A 15945-nucleotide genomic window follows, 5' to 3' on the forward strand; every position below is an offset into this window, starting at 1 on the left:
TGGCCCATCACAAGAGGTCAGTGACTCAATGCTCAGCAATTGGCCAGGAATGGGCCAAGCCCCCCGCCTATCCAAGCAGTGAGCACACACCCAGTGGGCAAGTACGAGCCTGGTTTATAATATTCTAGGCAAAACTCCTGTCCCCTGGCACTGAGCGAAGCCCAGGCCAGTTATGAGACCACAGCAGCTGCCCAGGAACCCGACTCCCTGCCCACCTGCCCCCAGCTCCCAGCACTGTAGCTGGGCAGGCCCAGGACACTGAAGATGGTCCTGCTGACCGTTGTGCCATCCACTTTGGAGGAGCCGGAACGCCTGGTGGGATGGGGCGGAAGTGCAGGACAAGCTTGGGCCAGGCTCTCGGGAGGCCCTGCTCTCAGTCAGTGATACAGCACCAAAGGCCTGCCCGAGTAGGAGATATTGTCCTTCAGGAGGGGGGACCCCACAGCCATGCGCACCCTGTTCCAGCGGTGGCCTTTGTTGTAGATGGGCTTGACGGAGCGGGGAGACCAGCGGGTCAGGTACCTGTGGAGGGAGGGCCAGGAGGTGGCTGTGAGGGCTGGTGGCCCATGCTGCAGCTGGGACTGTGGGCATGGCCTCCTCAGGCCCAAGCCACGGTTGGCCAATCAAACCCTTTCACCAGTTCTTCTTTCTTGAGGAGAAGGGGCTTTTCCTGGGAGCAACTACCGAGTGTGCTGTAAACAGATGGGCTGGGCTCTTGCTGCCGTAAGTGTGTGTGGCCAGGGTCAGGCAGCCCAAGGCCACGCGCTCCCTTGATCTTTATGAGTTGTCAGTGTTTGTGTGTATCTGCTGGGGGAGGAGGAAGTGGAGGAAGAGGCTGCTCAGAGAGCAGATCATCCCTATTTGGCCTCAGTCTTGGGAAGAGGAGAGCCTGATGTAAGGGCCTGGAGGAATCCTTCCCTCTTCCCCACTTGGCTCACTCTAACACCACCCCAGCCTTCAAGGGACAACCCTGGTGGAGGACCCCTGCCTGTCACCCAACCCATGATGAGAGCCAAGGGTAAGGGCCCATGGGTGCAGACCTAGGCCAGGAAGGTTCTTGGAAGTGGGAGGGGGTGGGGGAAGATGGCTACGGCCCACAGGCCTCTGGCCTCCTTTGGGGATGGCAGGGCCGATAGTTCCTGGAAAAGTGGCTCATGCCGGCTGGGACTGGGGTTTACTCCATCCAGAATGAGACCTGGATTCTGTCCAAAGAGGCCCACCCTTCGTCCTGAAAGCTCAGCCACAGAAAAGACCAGGATCCTCCCCTGCCTCCACACTAGGTCGGGGCTCAACCCAGCTGCCCTAAGAGACCCTCAATTGAGAGGTTTTAAAATTAATAGCCACAGCTGAAAAATTTTAGATAAGAGTGAAAAAATGACTGCAGATTTATACATTTCAACTGAGCTCCCCTGGACCTTGGTCTTCTGCTCTCAGCTCTGAGACGAAGTAAAAAACTGGGGGGGGGTTGCTGGCCTACATGCCAAGTGTGAGGTGGGCCGGCAGGAGAGGGCTTCCCCATGTCCACTGTGGCTGTCAACACCACAGCAGGGAGGCACTGGTGCAGTGGGCCAGCCCCAGGGATGGCTTCTCCTATGGCTGGTGGTGCTGGGACAGCAGGAGAGTAAGGGTAAAGGGAGGGGAACACCTAGCAGGCCCCACACTGACTTCTCCAGTCTTCAGAGGGGGTGGGTGAAGAGGTGGGGTGTGGGAGCAGGCTCCCCAAAAGAAGTGCTCATTGGGTTTGAAGACGTCAGAAGATCCTGAGGTTGACCAGATTCTCCAGAGCTGCTGCCCTAAAGCTGTTCTTCCCCTGCTGCCCTGGAGAGACCCCAGGGAAGCTGGGCTTCAGTTAGCCCTGGGCCTGATGCCTGTGCCCCATGGAGCAGCCAACTGGCAGGGGAGGGGGCCAGGGGCCTCCAGTCAGCTCCCAGGGAACACTCCAGCTCTAAGAAGGACCGAGGCTCCTTCCTAAACGAGCTCTCCCCTCCTACCTCTCCTGAAGGGGTGGGGGAAGGAGGAAGTGTGGCTCCCAGGGCCGAGCAGAGCCTGGGCCAGTACATGGCAGCTCAAGGACCTCTGGATGGAATCATAAAGTCCTTTGTAAGGAATCAACCTCCCTCGTAGCCAGGATTCCCTCTCCTCCCCAGGGTGGCCTTTTGCAACCCAAGAGCCCCCACACGTCATCAATCCTGTGTCACGTTAAAGGACACCGGATATATGGGAGGGAGCCTGGCTCTGCTTCAAAGGCCCGAGGGCAGGATGATTGTGTCCTTAGGTTTCTGCTGTCTCTTAACAAGTTGGGGTGGGGGTGGTCCTAAAGCACATTTGGGAAAGATAGGAAGAGGTTAATATGTCCCATTCCCCCAGGGCTGCTGGCAGATGGCCCAGCTAGCAATGTGGGAGGTGCAGGTGGAGGTGGGCATGGGGCCAGGGTGCTGGAAAGGCATCAGTGAAGACCCAGCTCTGGTCCTGTACCCCCAGCCCAGTAATCTATGGCTGGTATCTCCCTGGTCTCCCATCCTCCATGCCTGGGTTCTGCTGGGGATCAGCCTAGGAGGTTCGTTGGGGTAGGGTGTCTTGCTTTGCTTTAACCAGAGAGAGCAGTTCCAGTGGCAGCTGGACAGGCTAAAGGAGGGAGGGGCTGTTAACAGGGAAGAGTAAGAAGAAATTTCATGTCCTGGATTTATTCTCAACAAGAGGGTATTGTAGGCCTAGGAGTATGTGAGTGTGGTAATGTCAGAGACGGCTGCCTGACTGTTAGACAGGACTCTGTGCTTACACCTGAGGGGGCCACCCTGCTTAGGCTAAAAGGGAGACTGATTGATTCTGGGATCTAGAGGCCTTTCTCTCCTCCTCTATAAAACCTCAGGACCTCATCAGATGCCATGTGTAGCTGTGCAGGTTGTTAACTGCACAACTCTAGGGAGCACCATTCACAATCTAGTCTACACCGATGCTGCCCTCAAGTTTTGCAGTGTACGATTTGCACAGCTATATGCAGTTGCCCTCCCATTTCTATTTCGAAGGCTTCATTTTGCCCTTTAATAACCCCAGTGCTATTACTGAAAGTTTGTAGAAGTGCTCTGACATTCCCACAGCAACCCGGTATGATGTCATAAACAGAGGATTAGCACATTCTAATGCCCAACCAGCAGACCTCCTTACCCTCCTTGCCCCTGTGCTAAGTGCCCCACTGGGGAGGGATGAGGAGAGAGGCTGAGGCCGACAGGGGAGGGTAAGAGAAGCGAGCACAGTATCAACTGCAGCAGTGGTGGGACTGGCGGGGCGGGTGCTTAGGCTGAAAGGGGGTGGAGCGCTCTGGCTTTCTTGAGCTATGGGACAATGGCTTCCCTAGCGAGGGCTGAGGGCCTGCAGAACGCTGAGGGTGCTGACGCCCAGGTTTGCTTACCTGTTGAGTCGGGGTCTGCTCTTTGGAATGAATCCTTCAGGAAGCTTAGGCCTGTGACTTGGGAGCAGACCTGAGTGGAGGGAAGAGCATTTAAGGGGATGGTCTCTGCAACTCCCTCTGCAGCTCTCCCGGGGGTGGAGGGAAAGCCCCAGGGGGTGGAGCTTGGCACTGGGGGATGAGTATAATGAAGCCTCTGGATACCCATTTCTCTTCCGGAAGGGGCTGGGACATATGGCAGCTGGAGGGTGGGAAAGGTGCCCACAGCCCTCTGCTCCTCTTAGTCCTGAGGGGCCTTCTACCTGCTCGGTGGGCCATCTTCACACACTCCTCAATCTTGCGGTGCTCTTCAAGGCACAGGCCTGTGACCCTTCGGGGCAGCATGCCCCCATGTGGCCGGATGAACTGACTGAGCAGCAGAACATCCTAGTGGAATCAGAAAAAAGAGATGAGGGTCATTCGGATGGGCGCATGCTGCTGGGGAGCCAGGGCCAAGTGACCTCCAGGGGAGGCTGAGGCCTCCCTGGGGAATGCAACCTGAGCCCATGCCCCCACGCCCCCACGAAGAGCTTTGCACGCAGGCCTGCTACCTCCACTCTAATAGAAGTTCAGTCCCAATTTAGCAAGATTTTCTGACCCCATTACCAACCCTGAGAGCTCTCAGGTTCTCCATGAGACAGTCTTTTGATAGATAAGATTAGAGAACAGGAACTCCTCGGGAAGTGTTAACAAGCTTTCCTGCACTGACAGTATCTTTCCTGGTGACGAAAGGTCTGTTCTCCTTGAGTGAGGGCGGGAGTACGTCCTATATTTCCACACAAGAGGGAAAACCTGTACCACTCCCGCCCCCAAAGCCTACATATGCACCATGGGCCAGAAGACCCACAGGGAGCCCCTCCCCCTTCTGCTGGTCCCTCTGAAGCCCAAGGCAGGATAAAAGCTGAGGAGGAAGGGCCCAGGGTTGATAAGTTAAATCCCATATCTTCTAATGTGACCCTGTGACCAGATGTGAATGGATTCTTGGGCTTCCTTTGAGCCATCAGATGCCTTTGGACAAATCAAGGAAATAAGGCTAAACAGAGCCAGAATCAAGAGAGACCACTTCCCCTCCCAACTCTCACAGGATGGCTGAGGGGGTTAAATAAAGTCTCCTACCCCACCCACCCCCGAGGGGCCTGGCACACTGGTCTCCACAGTCTTGGTCCACAAATTGACTCTGCCCTGGCAGGCGCCTCACTGTATAACCACAGATTTGTTTTAATCACTGGACAGTTCCCAGGGGACCCAGGCCCCCAATTCCCACCCCTGTAATCTTCACAATCTGATGAAAAGAACTTGGATTGGATTATCCAGGGCTAATACACTGGCTCACAGCCTCACCACCCCCACTGCAGGCTGCCAAGCAAGATGACAGCTTTGTGCAGCTCAGGCTAGCGGTGTCCGGAGCAGAAAGGGGTAAAAGAAAACAACTTCTTCAGCCTTTACCTTGGAGGGGATTGGATTTCTTTTGCTGGATAAACAGAGCCAAGTCCATTTCCTGGAAACTGCTGGTAGGAAGAATGCCCCATGGCGGTCAGGCAGGTGTGGGTTCACCTTGCCGTCTGCAACTGGGATTCTAAGTACGGCCATGACCCCACTAACTTCCATGTCACAAGAAGTTGAGAGCACTGTCCCATGGCCTGCAAGTTCCCTGTTACTCAGGCAGCCATCAGCAGAAGGGCTGTGCAGGGTGAAAGAACCCCACCCCCACCCCCACCCACGGGTGGCCTGAAGCCAAGGCTCACTGCCCAGGAGATTAGTTGGGTCATTCTGTTCAGATCCCATGGGCATGTGGCCTCTCCTGCTCTCACCACCTGACCAGGATCTCTGCCCTTAGTCATCCCATTCCATAGAGGGGCACAGGGACAACTTGCAGGTCAAACTGGCCCAGAGCCTGAATCACCTGAAATCTAAAAATAGGGAGCTTAATGTCACCAATAGAACTCTGAAGGACAAGTATGGATTTCTGCAGGGCTGTGTCCTTTCCCCCAGGCCTGCCCCATATCCAGACAATGTAGAGTGGGAGTTGAGATCATAGGCCCTACCTGGGTTTTGTATCCCCAGAGTTTGTATCCTAGCTCTGATACTTACTAGCTGGGTGATCTGAGGCAAGTTCATTAACTTTGCCATGCCTCAAATTTCCTCATCTGTAAACCAAGTATGAAATCAGCACCTACTTCATAGGGCTATTGTGAAAACTAAGTGAATTATGACAGGTAGGTGCTTCCAGAGCACGCACTCCATGCAGCTCACCTACTGTTACTCACTCTCATCTCTCCGTGCGACAACTCTAGAGGAGCTAGAGCAAACAGGGGACTTCGTAGCTCCACGTGGAAAGACAGTGATGTGTCCCCGGATCACAGTGAGGACCCTGCAGACATGCGCTCATTCTAAAAAGAGGAAAGCCAACCTAGACCCTGATTCCATCCTCCTGGTGGTCCCAATCACATGCAACCAGACCGTGAACTAAGTCAGGGGCTTTCTACCCTGGCTGCACATGAGAATCACCTGCAGAGTTTAAAAAAAAAAATGATGGCCCGGCTCCACACCAGACCAACCAAACTGATGCTGGGGGTGGGCCCGAGTAGTTTTTGAAGCTCCCCTGTGATTCTCATCTGCAGCCGGGGTTGAGAGCTGCTGGACCAAATGCGTCTGTCTCAGTGGCTCTGTGAGATGCTGCTTAAGCCAACTGGGGAACACGATCTCCGCGCCGTGCAGACGTGTGTCTGTGCCCAGACTCACCTCGTGGCCATACTTGTGCTTCAGGTTCCAGCGGCAGATGGGGCACTGGCCGGAGGGGTTGGGGGGATTTGGACTTTCCTGGTGGGTCCCTGTGATACGGCCTTCGATCTAGGAGGCAGAGAAACAGAGCCAGTGACGGAGAGGGCTGTGGGGAGCCCTGATCCTCAAGCAACCCCCCAAGTGAGACTCCATCTCTGGGGGGCTCATGGGAGTAGCGAATGGGTCTCTCCACCTGAACCATGGTGGCAGTTCTGCAGCTGCTGCACAATGGGCCTTGGGGTGGCCACAGAGATGGGGTTTGGTGGCCTGCAAACGTAGTAGAAACTGAACTTAATTTAATGCTGGTGGCAAGAGGGAGTAGTTTGCTGCATTAGCTGAAAGCTACCTTTCCTTCCTCAGAAAAGACAAAAACCCCAAAACATTATACTTCCCTCTCCCGGCTTTGGGGAAAAGTAATAAATGCACATGGTAAAAAGTTTCACACTGTGCAGGGATGTGGAGTCCAAAGGAAGTCTCCCTCCCATTCCACATATCCTCCTCAGAGGAAACTGCAGTTTCCAGCTTTATCTGACAGAGGTGAGTCTATACCAGAGGTTCTCTGCCAGGCATGATTTTCCCTCCCAGGGACACTGGACAATGTCCGAGACATTTCTGATCGTCATCTTGGAGGGATGGGGTGCTACTGGCCTCTAGCAGGGAAGCTGCCGATCATCCTCCAATGTACAAGACAGACCCCACACCAGAGAATCAGCCAGTCCAAAACACCAACAGTATGGTGCCAAGAAGCCCTGGTCTATGCCTATACAAAGAGACATCTGTGCATACCCCCCTTCTCCTCTCTTTCCAAAAACACAGAGGGGAGGACACATTTCCCTGCCCTCCTCCTCTTATCATTTTGGATGCCACCTTTCAGACCCCACTGAGGCCACGTGTGAAATGACCTCCGCCAAGGCTGCTGTATCCTGTGACACAGCCTTGGAATTATTAAGTGCAATAAACCAATGATCTGGGAGTCGGCTCCAATTGCAAGAGGGGGAGTTTAAAAAGCCTTGCTGATTGAGGCCACGGATTATGAGTGAGGTTGGTGCAGGTCTGAGAGGCTTTGGGGGGAAGTAACACTGTCTCCTGGCGGAGAACTGACAAAAGGCAAAGGGGGCTGGAAGCAAGACTTGACTGTGCAGGGCGCTGCTACTACCTTTCTGTCAAGGCCACCACAGCTATGCCAGAAATGGAGACGTGTGCTAGGGAAAATGTGCAGGGGCACGGAAGGCCTTGGGAGGGGGTCAGGGTGGGCCCGGGGTGAGAGGAGCTAATGTTTATTGACTCCCGCTATATGCCTGGCTCTGTGCTAATAATGGTCCACGTGTACTATCTCATTTGACCCCACAACCTAGTGAGGACGGCATCATGATCTTATTTTACTGATGAAGAAAGTGAGACCTTGGAAAGTGAGCAATACCTAAAGTCAGCCATGGCAGCGCCTCCCTGGGCTTGGCTGGCCTTCTGCCCCCAAAGGCTCACATGGAGCCACATGCCTCTGTGTTCACTCCACAGATGGCAGATTCACACCCCACAGGAAAAACACTCTTCACCCTCAAGGGAGTGTGTTTCTCTCCACCAGCATGGAGTTTAGAGGGTGAATGCTTGTGTCAACTTTGAACAAGGAAACCAGAAAAGGTGCCCTAAGGGAATGGGGGAACCCTAGAAAGAACTGTTTTTTATTTATTATTTATTGTTATTTTTAACATTTTTTTATTGAGTTATTAGAAAAAACTGTTTTGAGGCTAAGCACTACAAAGGCTGAGGGAATGTTCTGGGGAAGACCCAAAGAGGGAACCATATGGATCTGTCCTGGGGATAAGACGGCCTTGGGGAGGACCGAGCTTGGCCAGCTGCCAGAAGGGTTAAATCCCTGGTTGACATGGAAGCTACAGTGGCTTCTGAGAGCTCTGTGGAGTGGTTGAGGATTTCTTGGAGGCGTGGAAGACCATGTGAAAACAACGTTGTCTTTCAGGGATTATAGGATAATCTAGGCCCCATGACTCCCTGAGGAAGGGAGGTGAGGTGGGCCCAGTGAGTGAAAGGGGAGAGTGGGTGGGTGAAGAATCGGCCTAGCTTTCTCACCAATAGACAAGCCAGGGTGCCAGCTATGAGTCTAGGGCCCAGAAAGTGTCACCTTTTAACGTAACACTTAAGGAGTAGCTTAGTCATTCTAGGCAGAAAGGAAAGACACTAAGATCCAGGTTCCTGGCCCAGGGTCAGCTTACTCTCTCTAGTCCTGCCATTCCTTAGTTTCCCCTTCAGAAAACTGACCTATCACCCACCAAAGAACGTATCAGTAAATACCTCTGTGAGCCCTTGTCACGCCAAAGGCGACTTTAATCAAATAACAGATGTTTCAGTCCTGATTAACCACACTCCGGCACACAGGCTGAAAAATAATAGACTGTGGGATTTATGGTCACAGAGGGAACAAGATCCTTAAGCCAGGAGTCCAGCTGGGGCCTCCCCCCCAACTCCCTCAGAGGAGCGCCAGGCAGTTCCAAGAGTTAAAAAGGTTAGAAGTAGCCAACTTGACAGTACTTACTATAGTCGTCTTCTCTTCTTGGATCTCCACCACTACAGAGATAAAGGGGAAAAATTAGGCCAGCCATTTAATAAGGAACAGGGAGTTTCAGATAGTGGCTCAAACTCTGCACATGCAGAGAATCAGAGCCTTCTGTCTGCCCTCTCCCACAGTCCCCACCTGGAAGAGGAAGTATGCAGGGTCACCTCGAAGTATCAAGGCTCTGTGCCCTTGAGGTGGGTGGGGCAAACTCAGAGGCCCAAGTCCTATCTTCTTTCTGGGATTAAGGGTCTCCACACTATTTCTGCCCTTCTAAGCTGAGATTCGCCCTGGTTCTCTCCAAGGGACTTGGCAGGATCCTGCCCTATTGTGTCTAGCAGTAATGGCCTAAGAGTTGGGGGGCGGGGGACAAGGCAGACACACCTAAAAGACTTTCAGATGTACCCACTGCATGTGCTTTTTCATGACAAGAACCAGACAAACACAATTCCTGACCCTGACAAGTTTGCAACCTAAGATACAGTACTGAACTACCACTGCTCCGGGGGCCCTACGTGGATAAGCAGTGAGAAAAGTTCACACCTAAAACATCCTGAGAGCCTTGTGTTAAAGCTGTGTGAGGGCAACTGTGTGAGTTAAGTCCTCTCCTCTCCTTGCAGGGTTGCACTTTGTCATCCACACTGGAGAGGGATGATGGAAGAGGTAGGAGTGACGGACCTGCAGATACTGGGTCCAGGCAGAATTTCAAGGGAAGTACTGCAATTCCACACTCGGGCTCCCTTGGTTCTCTGCCTATTCAGGTCTGAGGCAGTCAGAAGAGAACCCAAGGGCAAGGCAGTTAAGTCACACACATGTCAGGCTGTACATATTTCCTCTTACTTAAACAGGATGCAGAACGAGAACTTCAACAATACCCAAAGGAATAACAAGCTAATATCCCACATACGGCAAATAATCAAATCGAAAGTTCTTGGAGATTCTCCCTTGGTCTCCCAGTTTCTTTAGAAAGAGACAAGCCATAGGTGTTAGTGCCAGAACTGGCAAACCACAGATGCTCAATAGATGCTCGTGAGCACATGGGGAGCAAAACACTTGTCCCGGTCCCCTTCTGACTGCTAATTACTGTAATGAAACATGAGGGCACATATCTAGGATGCAAACCATCTCCCCAAATACAAAAATCGTATTTTAAAAGCAGCTTGGCTACCACAATTAGTTCTACTCAGCTCTAGCCAAGGAAAGTACTACAGATTAGGAAGAGCCTAAGGTTAACTTTGAGAATCTAATGAAAGTTATGGATCCCACCCTGGAAACATGTCTGTAAGCATACACACCATTAGACACGGGTTATAGGAGGCTCCCAGACCCCCCCCCCAGCTCCGTACCTAAATGGTAATACCAGTTTTCCCTCAGTGGGGGCAGTAGGCAGTTTCCTAAAGTTTCTAAAATAAACATGTACTGCTTTTGCAATAAAAAATAAACAACAAAAAGAGGGAAAGAGAATGTCTAAGAAAAAAAGTGGGCAATCTAACCCACCCAGAGGCCCACGGCAGCATCTGTGATCACTGAGCTCTGTGACCGACACCTAATTGGACACAGACTGCCTGGAATCGTCCCCCGTTTGTTTTCTGGGCACGGCCATTCATAAAGACTCATTACTGCAAACAACCAACCTGAGAGCCCCTCAACATTCAACTCCAGACACAAAGGAGTAACAAAGGCGAGAAAGGCCCCGAGGCTTTCTCCAGAGAACACTATAGTTACTAATCAATTCAAAGACAAACTAGGTTTCTCCCTGGAAGAGAAAATGTGTCACCCCACACGCGGCTCTACTTGTTCAGAACAGAGACCAGCTAAACGCAATGTGGGTGAGATTCATCCTGGTACTCAGTCTGGAGGCCAGCACAACTGCAGGGGGACAGTCACTGCAATGTGTCAGCCTACAAATGTGGTGGGGGCAGAAGGAGGGCCCAGCCCCAGACTGGCAGGGCTGCCAGGCATCCCAGAAACTTTGCAAATTTGCAAAAACCAAGTTGGAAGAGGGACAGAGGGCGACCCAATCTGAGCACCAACAGGTAGGGGGGCGAGTTTTAAGAATCCTGATAAGAAACAAAAGGAGAGACCCGTTCTGGTACCTCTCTGGTCGGCACGAGAACAGTGCCCTGAAACGAAGCAGATAAACATGTGCTTCCCCTCTCTGTGGAGGCACTTGGGTCTGAACCATGAGGTAAACAAGTCCAGCAAAACACACATCACTCCAGGCAAAGAACCAAACCCTGAAGTCATCCCACTGGCCCCTGGAAGAGAGATCAAAGCCTGTGGCAAGCTCCACTGTTCATGAGCTCCCCACAGAGCAGCTCTGAGCCAGTGAATCATCTTACAACAAGCCAGTGGGTAAAACAATAGGCAGATGCTTATCTACTAGAGACAATTTGTCAAACCAGAAGGAATGACCTGAGAACTCCTAAGGGACTGAGATTGATCAGGGCGGTGTCTCAGCGCAGGGGCAGAGGGCCCGGCTGGAGCCCAAAGAGGCCCTAGAAGATTTCAAGCCTCTGCCAGCAGGAGATAGGAATCAAAATAGTATTGATTTTCAGTGTGCATACAAAAACATGTCAAAATCAAACAAAACCTGAGACCCATTTTGTCCCTGGCCTCCTCTCCATTCAAGAGAAGTGGGGGTGGCTAAAATAAGCTAGACCAACAGAAAACTGTTAGTCACTAACAAGAAAACTTGTTTAGAAAAAGATGGAATAACCCTTGTGTTCTGAGATATGGCTGTATCAAGAAAACCAATGAAAGAGATGAAGCAGACTTCTAAACTAGGATTAAGGGCCAAAATCTTCTAAGCCAGGCACTTCTCATACGCATCAAATAATCTGTGCCACGTGAGGCGACACATTGGCACCCCTACACCTGTGGAGTGTACAGCCCAGCTCCACCCGCTGTGGAGAGCTCCAGCAGAATAGGAGACACAGTCTTTGCCTTGGAGGAGAAAAGGGACTGAAACCAAGCGTGGGAACTTCACTCTAATAAAATACATGCCTCGTAAAGAGGTCTTTTGAGTACTTCAGTAAATACTCGCCTAGGATGGAGTCCAAGATAACTGAGTTGTAACAGTCTAGAGCAAACAGCATTGCAGTGAGATTGCAGTGAACGCAAAAAGCCTTGATGGCCACGTAAACACAGACACAGGCAACTGCAGCAGGATAAAGACCCAGCTGTTTAGTAAAGGAGGAAATGAGGAAAGAGGGATGATGAGTAGAGGGCACTGCTGCAGGAAGTGCCCAGAGACTAAGGTCCTTCTTGGAAAGGATCTAAGCAAACCAAGCCCCAACCAGAGCAGGAAGGGATGGAGTAACCAAATGGTAAGGTGGCTAAAAGGTCCAACAGTCCTACGTAGGGTCAGGGAGTGGAGCACATGTCTGGGAAGTGCGGTTGCACTTCTGCCTGGTGACTACTTTTCTCAAACTCCTTCCTTGCCCAAGCGCTGCTCCCTTCGGTTCATCTTTAATTTCTGATCCTCTCATCACCTACCCCCTCCCTTTCCCTTGGATCCCTGAGGGAATGTCCGTCCACACTATCCTTCAAACGAGCAGTCTTACTGCTGCAGAAAAATATCTTTCCACTAGCATGTTACTCTGAACTATGTCTCCTGAATCCTTTAAAGCCCCCAACTTGCTCACTACTCTCTCAAAGCTTTTAGAAGGCTGCCCATCCTGCCAGGCACATCTTTGCCTAAAATGCTAGGTCCTCCAGAAAGCTCCCTTAACTAACTGGAAACGATGAGGAAAATTCTCTTCAGCCTTGACCCATTTCAACACTCTGTTCTGAGGGTCTGATAGATCATTACTGTTAATTCAGATAGTCATATGTGCTTATTTTTCTTGTCCCCCCCCTTTTTTTGGGGGGGCTAATAAGGTTTGTTTATTTATTTAGGGAGGCACTGGAGATTGAACCTAGGACCTCATGCATACTGAACCTCCTCCCATTTTTCTTGTTTTAAATGTATTGCCCTCACAAGGGCTCTAAGAGTGATAAAGCAGGAATCAGGTATATAACACAATCTTTGCTAAGTCTGGCAGCATCAATCATGAAAGCACTAAATGGTCTTCAGCAAGTTAACTGATGAGAGCTTTCAAGGAACATCCCTGGACCAGGTTTCCTCATTTGTAAAAATGCCAATAATATCCACCTTTAAGGACTGTTGAGAAGATTGAATAACTGTACGTGGAAAACCTAGCACAGTGCTTGCAGCAGGCACTTAGTAAACCACAATTTCCACTTTTGTCTTCCTTAAGTCTTGCTTCTCCCATAATCATCTTTTTTGGTTTTATGTGTCCCTCTGTCAAACTTTAGACCACACTTTCTCAACAGTGGCAGGATCGATATTTCGGGCTAGGTGGTTCTTTGTTGCAGGACTCTCCTGTGCATTGCAAGATGTTTAGCAGCTTCTCTGGCCTCTACCCACCAGATGCCAGGAGCACCAGCTGTGACAACAAAAACTGTCTCTGGACATTGCCAAAGGTTCCCTGAGAAATAAAATTGCCCCTAATTGAGAACCACTGCTTCAGACTGAGAGTTTCTGTAGGCAGTAGTGGTGATGCTGCTTGCCCATGAACTCTGACTGCAATTAAGTATCTGATACTTTGAAAAGTAGAATGCTTGATTCTCTTTTTCATGCAGCAGAAGATTTAATACTGAAATGGCAATATTCCTCAAACTGATTTACAGAATGCAACCCCTATCAAAAGCTCAGCTGGCCTTTTTATTGAAATTAACATGTTGATTCTAAAATTCATACAAAAATGTAAGGGACTCAGAAGAGCCAAAATAATCTTGAGAAAGAAGAACAAAGGTGGAGGATGTACACTTCCTGATTGCAAGACTTACCTCAAAGCTACAATAATAAAGCAGTGTAGTAACCAGCATACAGAACTAGGTCAATGAGACAGAACTGAGTTAAGAAATAAACTGTTACATTTACAACCAATTAATTTTATGTCCTTAGAGAATGCTTGAATATTTTCAGCAAGATACACAGCTTCCTCCCCAAAACTTTAAATTCTATGTGTACAATATTATTTGTGTGTCAAATATACCAGTTAGGACCAGTCAAAATTAGTTATATGTGTAACACTTTATGCCTTACACATAATGGATAGAAGTATCAAGAGAAAGTGTTTTCATTTAAAGGCTTTGGAGATAGGTGCTTCTCAAGAAAAACAGTATATGGTAATGCCTTCATGTAAGATCACATCAATTCAATTTTTTAGCTTTTATGTCTGACAGTAAGTAACAAAGAGAAGTTACCAACCCAAATACTCATGGCGAGGAAGACTTGTCCTTTCTATCGTCAGCATGATCTCTTTGGTGTCTGTCTTCATCAATAGATTAGTTTATGTAATGTTAACCAGGCAGTATGTGGTTTGTTGTCCTTCTAGCCACTGTTCTTTCTAGCAAACGTCCCATCTTCCCTTCATAGCTAAATTCTTCAAACATACCCATTTCCATTTCTTCATGAACTATCTCTTTGATTTCTCCAAACTGGGTTCCTTGCCTGTCATTCTATTTAAATTTCTGTTTGAAAGCTAAAAAAGAGACCTCTTCTAAGATAAATCCAATGCTCTCTTCATTAAGCTCTCCTTTTTGGACTTTTCTGCTCTCTCTGACAACAATGATAACTATTTTCCTCTGGATACATCTCAGCTTTAGTTAAAGGATCTCTGGTGAATATGATGCCAGAATCTTAGGAAAAAACAAACAAACAAAAAAACCCACTTCACTTTTTTTGGACATCACTCATCCTTTCCTGCTTCCAGCAGTGCGCAAAGGAAGGCTATGTCCTGAAACACCTTTTCACTCTCCACCAGATTCCATCTTTTTATGAGCCTCTTGAAGACACATCCCCCTCATGAAAACTTCCAATTGGATTTGCTGTTTCCAGTAACCAAATGTCCCTGCACTTCCTCGTGTAAATATCTAATACTTAACTTGCATTTATTGGAGTGTATACATATCATCTTATTAGAACCTAACTTCTCAGGAAAAAGGCTGTATTTCTTTTTCTCCAAAATCCCCTGACAGCTTGAAGTACAGCACTTGGCCATAAGTAAGCTCTCAGTTCAATACTAGAATCAGGCCGTCTTTACAGACTTAAGATTAATGAAAAGAGAAACCACCATCCAACATATGCCTCTGTTGCAGCTGTTTAAAGGACTTTCTGTCTTAGCTTCCACCTCTCAGGGAGACTAGCGGCCCGGGCAGAAAAAACTGCCATATGATTAAAGCATTTTCAGATGAGAAACTGGGCAGGGAGGTTCTGGGGAAGGTATCCAGATGTCCTTCCCTCATGGCCCAGGGATTCTTTAACGAAGGAGGCAGCGGTTCGGCGAATATGGAAGGCAGAATTAACATACAGATCCTAATCAAAAACTTTTCTGAACTCTGGGACAGGTTTCTCTTCTGCCCTGTTAACTAAGCAGCCTTTCTCTCCGATTTCCACCACCCCCATGAGGACACTCACGATGCATGGGAGATCAAGATAACAGAACTGGGTTCTGGAAGGGAATTTCAAGCACCCCCGGGAGATCCAGCATCTCCGACATTCCAGAATCTCGCAAAGGAAAGGGAGGGAGGGGCGCAAGGGGACTGAAGCAAGCAACTTTCGCTGCTCCCCTTAAACCCAGGGAGGCACCGGGACCCAGGACTCACCTTCCCTGAACCCGCGAGCTGGAGGCCGAGCCCAGTTGATCGCGGCCGGGCCTCCCAGGAGCCCTCGGAGCAGCCTTCCACAGCCGGACACCAACATATTGAGGGCCGCCATCTTGAAAGCCAACGCTGACCTTTTGCGCACTTCCGCTTCCGGAACGGCGCGCGCGCAGCCGCAGTGGCGGGAAGGAAGTGTGCGTCTTGCGGGCTTCTAGCTCCGTTAGTCATGTCGTGCACGTTTCCCTCACCTCTCTGGCTGTCAGCTAAATGCTTTATTCCGAGGGACTAGGGGAGGTCCTTAGCTACTGTCTGCCAGTCTTAGAAGTCACCAAGGTCTCTTTCGTTCCCTGGCAGGCTGCTTCGGTAAAATCACATGCACTGACCTTATTTCTTTAAAACTTTTTTTTTTCTCTGCAAGTCAGATGTGTATTTTTCAACTTACTGAGCTTGGGTCTAGGTCTGTACCAGAGAGGTTGAAATA

The 15945-nt window shown here is 49.9% G+C and overlaps 1 protein-coding gene across 2 annotated transcripts; it reads right to left on the reverse strand.

Moving 5' to 3' along the window:
- Positions 1-97: 97 nt before the first annotated feature.
- Positions 98-15624, reverse strand: MRPS18A (mitochondrial ribosomal protein S18A). Of its 2 annotated transcripts, XM_010973810.3 has the most exons (6): positions 15468-15624; positions 8775-8806; positions 6188-6295; positions 3709-3832; positions 3410-3479; positions 98-522 (listed from the first exon to the last, which is right to left on the reverse strand). In XM_010973810.3, exons 1-6 carry the CDS (start codon positions 15577-15579, stop codon positions 378-380), a joined length of 591 nt encoding a protein of 196 aa, XP_010972112.1. In that variant the 5' UTR covers positions 15580-15624; the 3' UTR covers positions 98-377. The 2 variants fall into 2 exon arrangements, with proteins under 2 accessions (XP_010972112.1, XP_074204908.1); XM_074348807.1 differs by lacking the exons at positions 6188-6295; positions 8775-8806; positions 15468-15624 and adding an exon at positions 4892-6178 and having other exon boundaries at positions 455-522; positions 3611-3832.
- Between the last annotated feature and the right edge of the window lie 321 nt (positions 15625-15945).

This window comes from Camelus bactrianus, chromosome 20 (assembly GCF_048773025.1).
Source record: "Camelus bactrianus isolate YW-2024 breed Bactrian camel chromosome 20, ASM4877302v1, whole genome shotgun sequence".
Lineage (NCBI taxonomy): Eukaryota > Metazoa > Chordata > Mammalia > Artiodactyla > Camelidae > Camelus > Camelus bactrianus.

Excerpts from the sequence above, each read along its gene's own strand:
- MRPS18A (XM_074348807.1), bottom strand. The coding sequence starts at position 5,236 with ATGCCCATGGGATCTGAACAGAATGACCCAACTAATCTCCTGGGCAGT. Across the intron at positions 3,833-4,891 it reads GAAATCCAATCCCCTCCAAG|GATGTTCTGCTGCTCAGTCA; the intron begins GTAAAGGCTGAA and ends TGATTCCACTAG. Across the intron at positions 3,480-3,610 it reads CCCTTCCGGAAGAGAAATGG|GTCTGCTCCCAAGTCACAGG; the intron begins GTATCCAGAGGC and ends CCCTCCACTCAG.